This window comes from Chiloscyllium plagiosum, unplaced genomic scaffold (genome assembly GCF_037043375.1).
Source record: "Chiloscyllium plagiosum isolate Xiang-an unplaced genomic scaffold, Cpla_swu_hap1 HiC_scaffold_31, whole genome shotgun sequence".
In the NCBI taxonomy this organism is placed as follows: Eukaryota; Metazoa; Chordata; class Chondrichthyes; order Orectolobiformes; family Hemiscylliidae; genus Chiloscyllium; species Chiloscyllium plagiosum.
The window spans coordinates 13,375,237-13,389,460 of record NW_028270169.1 but is presented as its reverse complement, the minus strand read 5'-3'; the positions used below and the strand labels follow the sequence as shown (position 1 = coordinate 13,389,460).

The 14,224-nt window shown below is 46.4% G+C and overlaps 1 protein-coding gene across 18 annotated transcripts in view; it reads left to right on the top strand.

Annotated features, from left to right (window-relative positions):
* Nucleotides 1-14,224, top strand: part of msi2b (musashi RNA-binding protein 2b) — a 591,732-nt gene that overhangs the window by 551,405 nt on the left and 26,103 nt on the right. For 5 of the 18 annotated variants that reach the window (XM_087977257.1, XM_087977258.1, XM_043718228.2 and 2 more), the window contains 2 exons: nt 10,816-10,878; nt 13,364-13,572. The exons of 1 other annotated variant lie outside the window; for it this stretch is intronic. In XM_087977257.1, the coding sequence (XP_087833383.1) occupies nt 10,816-10,878; nt 13,364-13,572 (272 nt within the window). Of the gene's footprint in view, nt 1-10,815; nt 10,888-13,363; nt 13,573-14,224 lie in introns of all 18 variants that reach the window. 12 more of the 18 variants (XM_043718220.2, XM_043718238.2, XM_043718223.2 and 9 more) reach the window with 6 other exon arrangements.

The window sequence follows — 14,224 nt, the reverse complement described above, 5'->3', positions numbered from 1 at the left end:
GGCTGATTTGATTATCCTCATCTCCACTTTCCTGACTTTCCCACATAATCCTGATTCCCTTACTGATTAAAACTTTGTCTGTGCATGTAATCAACAAGGAATCATCACCATTGTGCTGCGCTCTCATTAGAGAGAGATGACTGGTGGGGAGTTCAACCTGGGCGTCACTGTGTCTTAAGTGAGGGGTGAGGTTGAGAAGGTGCAGGAATTGAACACACGCTGTTGGTGTTACCCTGCATCACAAATCATCTGTCCAGCCAACTGTTCTAGATTAGATTACTTACAGTGTGGAAACAGGCCCTTTGGCCCAACAAGTCCACACCAACCCGCTGAAGCGCAACCCACCCAGACCCATTCCCCTACATTTACCCCTTCACCTAACACTATGGGCAATTTAGCATGGCCAATTCACCTGACCTGCACATCTTTGGACTGTGGGAGGAAACCGGAGCACCCAGAGGAAACCCACGCAGACACCGGGAGAATGTGCAAACTCCATACAGACAGTGTCACTGACACAGTGACTCCCCAAGCTCCCACTGCTGCTTATGTAAATGGAATTTAAATCAAGGGGTGACTCCAAGGTAGGTGCTAGCCGGGAGCTCTCTACGCTGTTTCCATTCCCATCGCACAATGTGAATATCAGAGAGACGCAACCCAGTTAAACTGCCTCCCATGGAACTAATGAAAGCCCCCTGTCCATTGGGAGATGGTGGGGGGAATGGAGTTACTGCTGCACAATTCGACAACTGTCAGAATGGGTGAAATTGAAGAGATTCACGCAGGCTTTGAGAACACAACTTGAATTGATGTTTATTATAATTTCAGTTCATGTTTTCTTTTCACTCCACTCAAAGAAAACCTCAGTCGTTTTCGAACAAGAGAGATGTTTTCTTTGTACATGATGGATTGCATTCCCCGTGTCCTTTGGGAGCTTTTGCGTTTATTTCCTGCATGTGCTAAGTGTTGAGGAAGAAGTGGGCTTTGAGTGAATGTCTTTGTGTACTTGCAGTGAGAGCATTCGCTCCCCCAAACCCACCAACCTCCCTTGCCATTGACCTGTCTCTCGTGTGTAGGGGAAGATAGTTCAGACAGAGGCATTGCACAGTGACTCCCCAACTTATTCACAAACACCATGTCCTCAGATCCCCTTTTACTAGTCATGTTCTTTGGGATAAAGTCACAGTCCAATGACTGCATGGTATTACGGTCTCACCACGCCCACCTCTCGAAACAGAATGTGACCTTTGACCCAAGTAGAGGTCGCCAACCCCCTCCCCCCCAGGATTGCCTTATAGTTTCTGGGGGTAAAAGATGACTGTTCTGGATAAGGTGGAGAAGATCACAGAGCAGTGAAAAGACTGGGGTATTCTGATTTTAATCTTCTTTGAGTACTTCCAATGATTAGTTGTAAAGTCATCATTGGATAGGCTGGGAGGAAGAATTTTTTGACTTGGTTGGCTGGAGATTCTGTGGCAAAACCTCCAGGAATTATGTCCAGTCAGAGTTGGCAATTCTAGATCCATGGTTAGGCAGTGTTCCCTGGTGAGACAGCACCTCCTTCAGGGTGCTGTTGGATGGCACTATGGTCACTCAAAGAACTATTAGCGTTGATCATTGGTAGCATTAATTAGAGCTCAGACTGAGGGCCTTCCTGTTGACGCGTCATGGTGTCATGATAAAGCAACAATATTCACACATTGTGCCTCTGGGATCACCATGTCTCTCTGTCCTCCACTGCCATAATGCTGATGTATATTGTCCTATAAAGACCTAAGTGGATTAAAGACTGTACACTGCAGTAAACAACAGCCATTCAGGACCCAGTGCTCCAAGGTTCTAGCATTGCTGACACATGGTTAGACAGTTACAGCAGCAAGGGAACAAATCCATTTCACCAGGAGTTGGGAGAAAGCTTCCAGCTCCATGTTCTTGTGGCCTCCCATTGCAGTGTTCAGGGGTATCTCCCATCCACACGTGTAGTCGTGCACATAAAAACTAGGAGCAGGAGTAGGCCATTCGCGCCCTCCCCCCCCACCATTCAATACAATCCTGGCTGATCTCAGTTTGGTCTCAACTCCACTTTCCTTCTCACTCCCCATAATCCTTCAGCCCGTTAGTAATTTAAAATCGTTCTATCTCCTCCTTGAGTTTATTCTGTGTCCCAGCATCCAATGCACTCAGGGGCGGGCAGTGAATTCCACAGACTCGTGACCCTTTGAGGGGAGTAATTCCTCCTTATCTCTCTTTTAAATCAGCCACCCCTTATTCTAAAAACTATCACCTCTCGTGGTGAATCATGATATTTTGCCAACGAGGGGGGAAGGTGCAGCAAGTGAGAGAGAGGACAAGTGAGGGAGGTGTCTCAGAGGACTGCTGCCATTGAGGCAGGCTTGGCTGTATGACCTTGCAGAACTCCCTTCGGTGCTCCGCCTCTCTAGGAGCTACGCAGCAACTTCATACAGACTGAAATAAGCAGAGCTCTGCACAGGCCAGGTGGGTCGGCTGACCTGTTTCTCTTCACTGAATTATTTTTCGAGGAACATGGGTATTGCACATATGAGCATGATTATTTTAAAATGTTTTCTGTCCTCCTTTATTCTCCAGCATCTCCCAACCGTCGTACAATCTCTACATCCATCCGCTGACCAACGATATTGATACTGACCCCTTCATTAAGAGCTATTAGTCCATAAGACAGTTAAAAATCACACAACACCAGGTTATAGTCCAACAGGTTTAATTGGAAGCACTAGCTTTCGGAGCGCTGCTCCTTCATCAGGTGACTGTGGAGGACACAATTGTAAGCCACAGAATTTATAGCAAATGTTTATAGTGTGATGTAACTGAAATTATACATTGAAAAATACCTTGATTGTTTGTTAAGTCTCTCATCTGTTAGAATGACCATGTTAGTTTCAATTCTTTCATATGTAAATCACAAAACATATGAAAGAAGTGAAACTAACAAGGTATTTTTCAATGTATAATTTCAGTTACATCACACTATAAACTTTTGCTCTAAATTCTGTATCTTACAATTGTGTTCTCCACATCCACCTGATGAAGGAGCAGTGCTCCGAAAGCTAGTGCTTCCAATTAAACCTGTTGGACTAGAAACTGGTGTTGTGTGATTTTTAACTTTGTTCACCCCAGTCCAACACCAACATCTCAAAATCATAAGACATAGGAGCAGAGATTAGGCCATTCAGTCCATTAAAGTCTGCTCTGCCATTCAATCATGATTGATAAGTTTCTCTAGCTGAAAATGTGTTGCTGGAAAAGCGCAGCAGGTCAGGCAGCATCCAAGGAGCAGGAGAATCGACGTTTCGGGCATGACCCCTTCTTCAGGAAAGTTTCTCTGATAAGTTTCTCTACCCCATTCTCCTGCTTTCTCCCTGTAACCCTTGATCCCCTTGATACTCAAGAACCTATCTATTTCAGTCTTAAATATCCTCAATGACGTGGCCCCACAGCCTTCTGTGGCAGTGAATTCCATCGATTCACCACTCTCTGGCTGAAAAAGTTTCTCCTTATCTGTATTCTACAGATCTTCCTTTCACTCTAAGGCTGTGCCCTCAGGTCCTAGTCTCTCCTACCATCTTCCCAACACCTACTCTATCCAGGCCATTCAGTGTTCTGTAAGTTTCATTTAGATCCCCCCTCATCCTTCTAAACTCCATCAAGTATAAACCCAGAGTCCTCAAACGAATCTCATATGTTAAGCTTTTCATTCCTGGGTCCATTCTCGTGAACCTCCTCTGGACCTGCACCAGGGCCAGTACATTCTTCCTGAGATATAGGGCCCAAAACTGCACATAAAACTCCAAATGTGGTCTGCCCAGAGCCTGATAATGCCTCAGATTTGGCGTTTCTGCAGTATTTTCACTGAATTCCTTGTTTTCTTAAGTGGGCTATGTCTTTCCAATCCAGTCTGTTTTCTGTCTGACACAGACTGATGGTCTGAGAGAGTGACAGCTGTCTCTGTCCAAATGAATTCCAGCCTTTGATCTCATTTGTCTGGAATTTCCATTGATGTTTTCCCAATCCCCCGCTGTAATGCCAACCAGAAACCCTCGGAAGACACAGGTAGTTCTGCTCAATGTCTGTGGAACTGACAGTCAAATGTTGGGAGGGAATGTTCTTGAGAATGCTGGAAGATCACAATGATCATACCCACAACCAGAGAGAGGCTCAGCAGGCTGAAGCAATGAGTTGGATTTATTTACAAAATTAGAGAGGAGTTGTAACACACAGAGAATTGGTCCATGGGGATTTAGAATGGCCAGTTCATTAGAACTCTCACCAGCCCTCCCTCAACAACACACTGTGGAGTCAAAGCCACCTCTTGCAGTAATACGGAGCTGACAGGTCCCTGTGTCAGGAGCTTTGGTTGAACTGCCTTTTGAATCCTGCAGGAACAAAAGCGTCATTAATTCCTGGTTTCTTTGAGGAAGTTATGGAGGTATCAGCCAGGAACAATGGAAAAACTATATAACAGAATTTTGGACTGGCCCTGATGTATGTGAGGCAGGTTTAACACACACCCAGCAAAGAATGCCTTGTGAACTTCACTACTTTGCAACCAGATGAACACAGTGAACATCTGTGGCCAATTTAGTGAGTTATACACTCATCCTTGATATTGACACCTTAACCCTTTGTGCGAATTCTCAAAAATAAAGCCCTTTCACAGGTAAATTAATATGTAGCCACTTTTGTTTGAAAGGATAGGGCTGTGTTGTATTATTGCTACCTTTAAAACTTAAGATAACAAATTTGGTGAATTGATATTGAACTTAGCGAGACAGAATGTTGGTGTTCATGTTCCACACTGGCTCCCTTGCACCCGACTTCAACTAATCCCACTGGCATATCCTTCTGTTCCTTTCTCCCTTGTGTACTTAGAGTCATAGAGAGTTACAGCATGGAAACAGGCCCTTCAGCCCAACTTGTCCCTGCCGCCCAGTTTTCACAAATTAAACTAGCTCCGTTTGGTCCACATCCCTCCATATGTATCCCATCCATGTACCTGTCCAAATGTTTCTTAAATAATGAAATTGTACTCACCTCCACCAATACCTCTGGCAGCCTGTTCCAGACACTCACCACCCTCTGTGTGAAAGTAATTATCCCTCTGGACCCTTTAGTATCTCTCCCCTCTCACCTTAAACCTATGCCCCCTAGTTTTAGACTCCCCTATCCTGGGAAAAAGCTGTTGGCTCTCTGCCTTATCCATGCCTCTCATAATTTTCTCGACCCCTGTAAAGTCACCCTTCAGTCTCCTACGCCTCAGGGAGAAAAATCCCAGCCTATCCAACCTCTCCTGATAATTCAAACTTTCCAGTCCAGGTAGCATCCCAGTATATCTTTCTGATTTAATAATATCCTTTCTCTAGTAGGGAGACCAGAACTGCACACAATACTCCAAATGTGGCTTCACCAACATCCTGTACCTCCTCAGCTTACATAACTAGCCCTTAAATTGATGTATGCTGCTGTCCATCATCAATTCATGTAGCATCAAGTTTCACATTGTCATCACTCATTGGGTAAAAACGTTCCTCCTCCCTTCCTGAATGGATTTATTGTGCGCTACCTTATACTTAAAGGTGTTCACGTGGGTTACACTGTGCTGCACATCTCAAGAGTAATGTGTGCACTTTGTTGAAGGATTTAATCTGCCTATTTTATATGTGTGCTCTATCCTCAAGGTATCAAGTTTTAATCCATTATTATTTTCTTTACCTGTCCCTGAGATGAAGGTGTCACTGACAAAACCAGCATTGATTGCCTATCTGTAATTGCCCTGGAGAAGGTGGGACTGAGCTTCTCCACGTCCTTCAGTCCACGTGGTCCATAACGCTGGTCGGGAGGGAGTTCCACAGTTTTGACCCAGTAACACTGAAGGAATGGTGATAAATTTTCAAGCCAGGACGATGAATGGCTTGGAGAGGGACTAATGTATTTGCTGCCCTCGACATCTACGTGGAAGAGGTCACGGGTTTGAGAGGTCCTGTCGACTGAGGCTTGATTAGTTGCCGCAGTGCAACTTGAAGGTGGTCCACACTGCTGCTAATATGCCCCAATGGTGTAGGCATTGGATGCTTAAGGTGCTGGATAGGGCACCAATCAAATGGTCTGCTTTATTTCTGGACAGTGTCAAACTTTAAAGTTCTGCTGGGGTCTCCACTTTGTCGGCAAATAGGGAGTGTTCCATCACACTCCTGACTTGTACCTTGTAGATGGTGGGCAGGCTTTGGGGAGTTACTGTCTGCTATATACCCAGCTTCTGCCCTGTTGAGGTTAATGCTCAGCATTCTCCTCTCTGTAGAGCTGGTTGAGATGATGCAAGCCAATTATTGTCCCACCCAGAGACATTTTTCAACAGCCTTTTCAATGTGGCTGCACAGGAGAACTTCCCCACCCCCTACTGCCAATACCACCACCTTCTGCAAGTGTGGCTGCAGTATTCGCTTTTGCCTTCAAATGGGTTGACCCAGTGCTAACCATCAGAACCAGTCACCTCAATGCCTAGACAATGCTTTATTCAATCTTGCACCTTTGTCATTCCAGAGTTTAATGTACCTTTGATATTCCTGTAAAAGAAAATGTGATGACAGTGTTCAATAATAATGACAATGTTCAATCTCCCTGACTTCACACTAAGGTTTCCTGGAGGAACCTACATTCAATGTATCTAGTAAAGGCTGGTGACTTCTCAAAGATCCAGCAGGCCCCCAAGGTCATTTTGCTTCCATGGTTACCTCAGAAGAATCCCAAATTCTTTCTTCCTTCCTTGCGTTTTCCGCACCATTCATTATGACGTTGGTGAGTCCTTGCTGAGGTGAGGTCCCACATGTGTCACTATCATCACTGCGTGACACGGTCTAATAAGTTGACGCTTTAGTCAAAAGAAGTTGAATGAAGAGCAGGGGTTAGTGGGCAGATAGATGCCCGACATATTCACACAACGCAATTTACACCAGATGAGAAACCAAAAATGGCGGAGGGTGGAATGAGTTGCATTTATTTTGACACAATAATAATACGCTATCTCCAGGAAAGTATAAGTGATGGCACCCTGACAGGGTGCCACTGGCGGTAGAGTCACAGTGTTTGGCATTAAGAGTAGGTTAGCAGCTAGAATTTCTGCCTGTTTAATGAATTCTATCTACCTATTAATATCACGAAAGCATTTAAGAGTTGACTTTAATTATATGCATCTATGATAACTGCTGTGCCTGTGCTTTTGTGATTTAATCAGGCACCTCTGAATGCCTAATGAGTCTGTGTGGGCATGTTTCCCTACTGTTTGGAGGTTTAACAAGGTGGTGATGCTGTGGCTGTGATACCTGCACTGCAATTTATGTTAATAGCCTTTAAAAGTGTGTGTGAAATTCAGAGTGGAAGCACAGGAATCCATTTACATATTGTACCAATTAATAATGGCACGAGGGGTAAGGGAATTTCTGTTAGTTGGTAATTGTCCAGGAACACACATAAAAGGTGGTGAAAACCTTTGATTCCACCTTGTGCCGGTAGATTTCCCTCTACGCCCAGCGTCTCCTTGGGATGGTGCTGCTGTAGACAGGAGGGAGAAGGTGGTGTAAATGGGCAGGAGCCAATGCTAGCTGCTAAAGCTGCAGAGATTTCCATGCTCACAACGAGGCCATTTGGCCCCTCGTGCCTGTGCCACCTCTTCGGATGAGCCAAACTTAGCCACTCAGCAACCCCCCACCCCTCCCCCCACCCCACCGCAACAATCCCTGCACATTAGACCCCTTCAGTTATAAGTCCAAGTGCCTCTTGAAAGCTTTAAGCCATACGCTTTGCAGGTTGTAGAGACAGCCCGCGGAGCTCTTGCTTTTAACCTGGCCTCTGCACAGAAAGGTTTGGAGCAGTTCTTTCCTTGTTAATCTTCTGTGCAGCTAGAGTGTGGTGAAGCAGTATCAAGTGCTCCTCCTGCAAGCCTCATCTCCCCAGCTCTCGAACTTGCACCAGATTCGTCACTGTGCAGAATTAGATGCCCGCAGCTCCAATAACCTGGGACGGAAAATAGTCACCCTCCATCCCCAACCCAAATCCCTTCACATGTCCCAACACATTTCCCAACAAGTGGGGGAGTGAGGGTGTGACATGTGAATAGTATCTGTTTCAACACAATGGGCATAGATAGGGTGGATAGCTAAGGTCCTTTCCCCAGGGTAGGGGATTCCAAAACTAGAGGGTATAGGTTTAAAGTGAGAGGGAAAAGATTTAAAAGAGACAACTTTATCACACAGAGGGTGGTCTGTATATGGAATGAGCTGCCAGAGGAAGTGATAGCGGTTGGTACAGTTACAACATTTAAAAGGCGTTTGGACGGGCACGTGAAAGATTTAAGAGGGATCTGGGCAGGTAAACGGGACTAGATCAGTTTAGAAAACTTGGTCAGCTTGGACGAGTTGGACCGAAGAGCCTGTTTCTGTGCTGTGTGACTCTATTTACCGTTAGCATGACTACCTTCTACTGGCAAGTGTAGCGTGATGGCTAATGGAAGCTTAGGCTAGGAGTTGGCACGTTTCCACTTGTAAGGAGAGTTCAAAGCTTGGCATCCATAACCCAGTCATGAACAAATACACTAAGGAATTCAGGAGAAGCACCGTTGATTGTGAGAATAGGGAACTCCACAAGGAGATGAACAGCATGGAAGTCAGATAGAGACAAAGAAGCATGATTAGAAGAAGGTGCCAATGATGGGAGATGGGATAGAGACACTTGTGTAAGTGTAGACTAGTTGAGCTGAATGGTCTGTTTTCTTTTTTATTTACTCATGGGGCATGTGCGTCACTGGCTGGGCACCATTTATTGCCCATCTCTAGTTGACCGCAAGAAGGTGATGGTGAGCTGCCTTCTTGAACTGCTGCAGTATTAGAGCCATAGAGGTGTATAGCACAGAAACAGCCCCTTTGGTCCAACTTGTCCATGCCGACTAAATATCCCAACCTCACCTAATCCCATTTTCCAGCATTTGGCCCATATCCCTCCAAACCCTTCCTATTTATGTACCCATCCAGGTGCCTTTAAATGCTGTAATTATATCAGCCTCCACTACTTCCCTTGTCAGTCCATGTGCTGTAGGGACATCCAACAGTGCTTTTTGGAGGGCATTTCTGGGATTTGGGAACAGTGACACTAAAGGAACAAATATATTTTTCCAGGTGGTTCCCACCTATCTGCTGTATTGTCCTTTGACATGGTTCTGGTCTAAACCCTATGTGAATTGAAACCGATGATGTTGAGCACAAATCTCACTGTGCTAAGTTGTGAAATTCCTCACAACTCATTGCGATCATAGATGACCCTATCAGCTTACAAACCCAACCACTCCAGCTCTCTGCCACGACACACACAAATGACACATTCAACACTATCCTCAGTCACTGAACTGACCAACAGCACCCACTGCCTTCCATCAGTTTTGGTAAGAGATAGTGCCCAAATCCTGTGATCAGGTAGCACAATAGCTGTGATCCAGGGCTACAAGGAATGGGGTTGGACAGTTGATTGATACCAGTGTTGTTTCTGTCAGACATTGTCACGTAATTTTGGTAAGGATTTCAAAGGGGAATGTGTATCTTCTTGAACTGTCCCTCTTCTTAAGTAAGGAATGAGACTCCCATTGGCATGCACTGCAGTGACGCTGCTCCCAGCACTCTGGTGTGAGAGGGCATAATGGTCTCACAATATTGTTAATACTCTGCCCCTGTAACGCCACCTCGAGGCCTTCTTTCTGCTCCAACAAGGTCTCTGACCTCCCCAGGGTTCAGCTGAAGTAGCTCTGTCCTTGAGGGCCCATACCTGGTGGAGAGATTCTGGGAGATGTAACATGTGGCAGTGGGCTAATTCTGTTTGGGTTTGGGTTTGGGCTTATGGTGGACAGGTAGTTGGGACCAGGAATTGCAACGTGACAGAGTGGGAACAACATGAGTAAGCTGGCCATGTTTCAGAGGATCTTAAGAGGTTTTCTTATGTCCCTATCAAAAACCACCTTTAATTTATATTATTAGCAGTTTGGTGACATTTTTAAATAGGGGCTTGCAGCCTTGGAAGTTAGTTATGGGAGTGCAGAGGGGTAGGCAGGATAAGGAGACAGAGGAGGTCCACGTTGCCGGGATTCCTCAGAAAAGTGTAACCTTCCCTCTGTCCAGAATCAGAGGTCGGTTACAGAGCTTCACGCTCTAGTCGGGTTAGCTGAAGGATAACAGAACGGCACAGTGGCTCAGTGGCTAGCACTACTGCCTCACAGCGCCAGTGACCCGGGTTCGATTCCAGCCTCGGGCGACTGTCTGTGTGGAGTCTGTACAATCCCCCCCCTGCCCGTGTCTGCGTGGGCTTGCTCCAGGTGCTCCGGTTTCCTCCCACAGTCCAACTATGTGCAATTTAGGGTGGATTGGCCCATGGTGAACAGGGTTGTGCTGGCTGGGTGGGTTAGCCATGGGAAATGCAGGTTGATAGGGTAGGGGGCTGGGTTGGGAGGGTGCTCTTCAGAGAGAATCGGTATGGACCTAATGGGCCAAATGGCCAGTTTCCACACTGTAGGGATTCTCTGATAATTAGTGGAGGGTTCAGTGAGATGATGTGGACCCATTAAACTCAAACTGTGCACACGTTGTGATTGAGATTATTGGATGAAGAGGGGTGGGGGAGTTGTGGGTTGGGTGTGGTACTGGGTACAGTCAAACCTGTCCCAATGGTCACCTAAATTGAAGTCACCTGTCTTAAGCAGCCAGTTCTTCTGAGAACCAACAAATTTCTAATTTAATTAAATAGGGTCTGCACCTGGATTAAACAGCCACCTGCTAACGTGGCCACAACCACTGGTAAAAATGACAGGTAAGCAATGTAAGTAAATTGGAACCTGCATCTTAGAAATTAGTTTGTCACCCTGACACACAGTCAGGATCTCTGTCCTTGTGGGGAAGAGGGTGGGGAGGTCGGGGAGGGGGGTGGGGAATGGCACTGTGCACAAAGATCTGATCTTCTTGATTATTCTTACCCCCCCCCCCCACTTCCTTTCCCCATCTTCCACTACCCCCTCCCCCCTCACCACACTAACTCAGGGCTCCCCAGCCCCCTTGCGGACTTGGTTCAGGCTGGAGGGTGACTGTCTAATGCAGGTTTCGCTGTAAGTGGAATTTGGAATGTCCTTCAGCGGTAATTGTTACTTCCAGCTTTACTTTGAAGCAAGTGGCCCGGGTTGGGTGGACAACATCCCCCCACCTCCCCGAGTCTAATAGTTCGACCATTACTTGGTAAAAACTCCCCCTCCACATCCCTTGGCATTGAAGTTGGTAGCTGGCATTCTGAAAGGTCAGACGCTCCATTGGATTGGATGCTTGCTTTCACCCTCCTTTGCTGCCATGACGTCATCAACACCACATGCAACACCCGCTTTTGTAAAAGTCCACCTGTCCTCGAAGTGGGTTTAGATGTGATGTAGCCAGGTGGTAGTGAGGAGCTAACCTCACAGTGGGAAGAGACTTGTAAGAGTTAACAGTCAGCCTTGGAAGGTGGACGTCTTGAGATACTGCCGTGGAAAAATTAATATACAGGTATCTCAAATCGACCTGTTATGGCACATCTACAGAGCAGGCGGGAATTGAATCTAGACCTTCTGGTCCAGAGGGAGGGACACTTGGACTGCGCCACAGAAGCCCCTCAAAATTACCCTCTCCCTTTACAGGAAAACGCTGATGTTGCGATCAGAGTTGTGACAAAAAAAACCAGGGCGTCAGTTGTCACTCATAGTCGCTTCATCCCAGGCACCCCATCTTGGTGTGACTCTTCTGCTCTGATTTGCTTTCTCCCCCTTTGCCCCCATCACCACCTCCAGGGGAAAAGGTCAACTTTGTTGCATTGCGGTTTTTATAGTAAGAGAATTATCTTCTTGTGTAAGCCGTCACCATGAATTGAAGCCCCAACTCTGAACAGATACTTCTGATTTTCCCAAGCCGAGACAGGCCACCTTAAAATCTGAGAAGCAATGCTTTAACTGACAGCGGAAATTTGGAATCATGAGGAAGGTGGCTTCCAAATGCACATACTGCCTTCCCATGGGGTCTTCCAGTGAGGAGATGCTGTCCCTCATATTAACCACAGACCATGTGACAATATCAACCAGAGTGGTTCACTTTGAGAAGAAAGACCATCAACAGGAACTCAGTGTTCAAAGGCTGCGTTCAAAGAAAGGGCCATGTACCTCACCGTGATTCCAAACTTCCACTTGTCTGGGGATGTGGTGGCTGTACCTGTCCCATCAATCGCCAAACAAACACCATCCAAACCTGAGTCCACCACGATGGAAATTCTGAAGCCTTTTGAACATCGCCAAGTGCTGTTTTACCATCGACAGGGTGGAGGGGAATGGGGGAGTTGCTGAGAGGTGGGAGGGGATGAAATTAGTCTCTAGCAATTGCAAACCGTACCCAGTTTTACTGCCACATCTGATCTTTACTGTCAGCTTGAGCATGGAAGGGGAGCTGATGGGGTGGTGCCTGCAGACATATAAACTGGCCTGACAATTTGCTATTAGTTTATACTCATTTATATATTTTAAATCTACTCGTTCAGACGTACCTTTGGAGCAGGTGGGACTTGAACCCAGATCGTCTAGCTCAGAGCTACGGACACTACTACTGCACCACAAGAGACCTTTGACTAATTGTATACTTTCTCCAAAGACCAGTTTCACTCCCAGTGTTCTCGATAGTACTTTGGGATAATCATTTCTTCCCCTTTTCGTTGCCGAGCCCCCATGGTGACAATTTGTTTTTCCTCTGGGTGTTTCTCTCCTCGTTTTATTTTTGCACTTGATCCAAGCCCTCCTACAAATGACCAGTTTCCTCACAAGGCCCTAGACTTTCCTAGAACTGTCGGCTCTTTGTGTCTAGACTCTGGATATCGTTCACTGTAGCTGCCATTTTATTAACATGCTGTGTGGTAGAATTCTAGCTCCTTTGTAGTTTGCATGGGTTGTGAATGCTGTCCGGACACGGCCTGATCTAGAGATTGTTATTTCTGCATGAGCATCAGATCTGATGTGACAGAAGGTGTCTCAACATGTGCCTCTTGGTCTTCTCTGTGTTGGATGACTGTGTTACTTGGGGATGGTTGATGGAAATGGATCGGGGTGCCTCTGAGCTTCCTAGCTGTAGTAATGAGCTGACTATCTATCTCTCGTAAGTACTGCTGTTGTCTTATCGCATGGCCTTGGATTGAGTGTTAGAAAAATGAGGCCTTAGGCTGTCGTAGTGTTTGGCTTTGATTTTGTGCATGCCCTGCTCGTGCCTTATACCCAGCTCTATTCTCTACACACCAGTCCTGAATAGCTACAGTGCTCAACCGAATTATGGCGCCCCCGCTTCCCCAGCAGGCACCAACCCACCCCGACCCGGTGGATTCCCTGGAGCCAACAGTCCAGGCCCGGTCGCTGATATCTATGGTACGGCCAGCCAAGACTCTGGTGTCGGTAACTACATGAGCGCCACCAGTCCCCAGCCTGGCTCTGGCTTTGGACACAGCATTGGGGTAAGTGAGCTTTTGATTCACCCCTCTCCTCTCTGTTCTCCACCATCCACCTCACCCCTCCACTGCTTTCCCTTCTCTCTCTTTCTCTCTCTTGTCTCTTTACTTAGCACCTGTTTTCCACCCCTTGCCTAACACAAGCATTTGGTCTGAAACTAAAACCATAAAGAGCTGAGAGACAATCCAACCCTAACCTCTGACCAAGGCTTCTCCTTTCAATAGGTAACCCCATAGGCCAGTGGTCATCTACAAGTGTCGTAAACTTACCCAATATTTGAGACATGAGGCCCCAGGCTCTTCTGAGAGGGTCAACAAGGATGTTATAAAGTATTTGGTTAAATTGGGTGACAATCTAATACAAGAACGATTACATCGAGGAGCTCAAAGCTCGACAAGATTTCTGATTGACAGAATCACAAGTGCAGCCTTTAATATCTCTGAAATGCTGCTTAAGTTTGCAGCGCACCCTGAAGTGAGATGATCCTCGTGCTAACGATTCTCCCCTCAGCCCACCCCTCTTTGCGACTCAGTTATCCATCTCCATCAGAGCACAGAGGTGGCCAATCTCCACCTCACTGACGCCCAGGTCAGAGGTTGGGTTGGCTTTCATCTGGAGTGTGTTATCTGTGTCTCCTGAGCAAATGGACATTGTCAC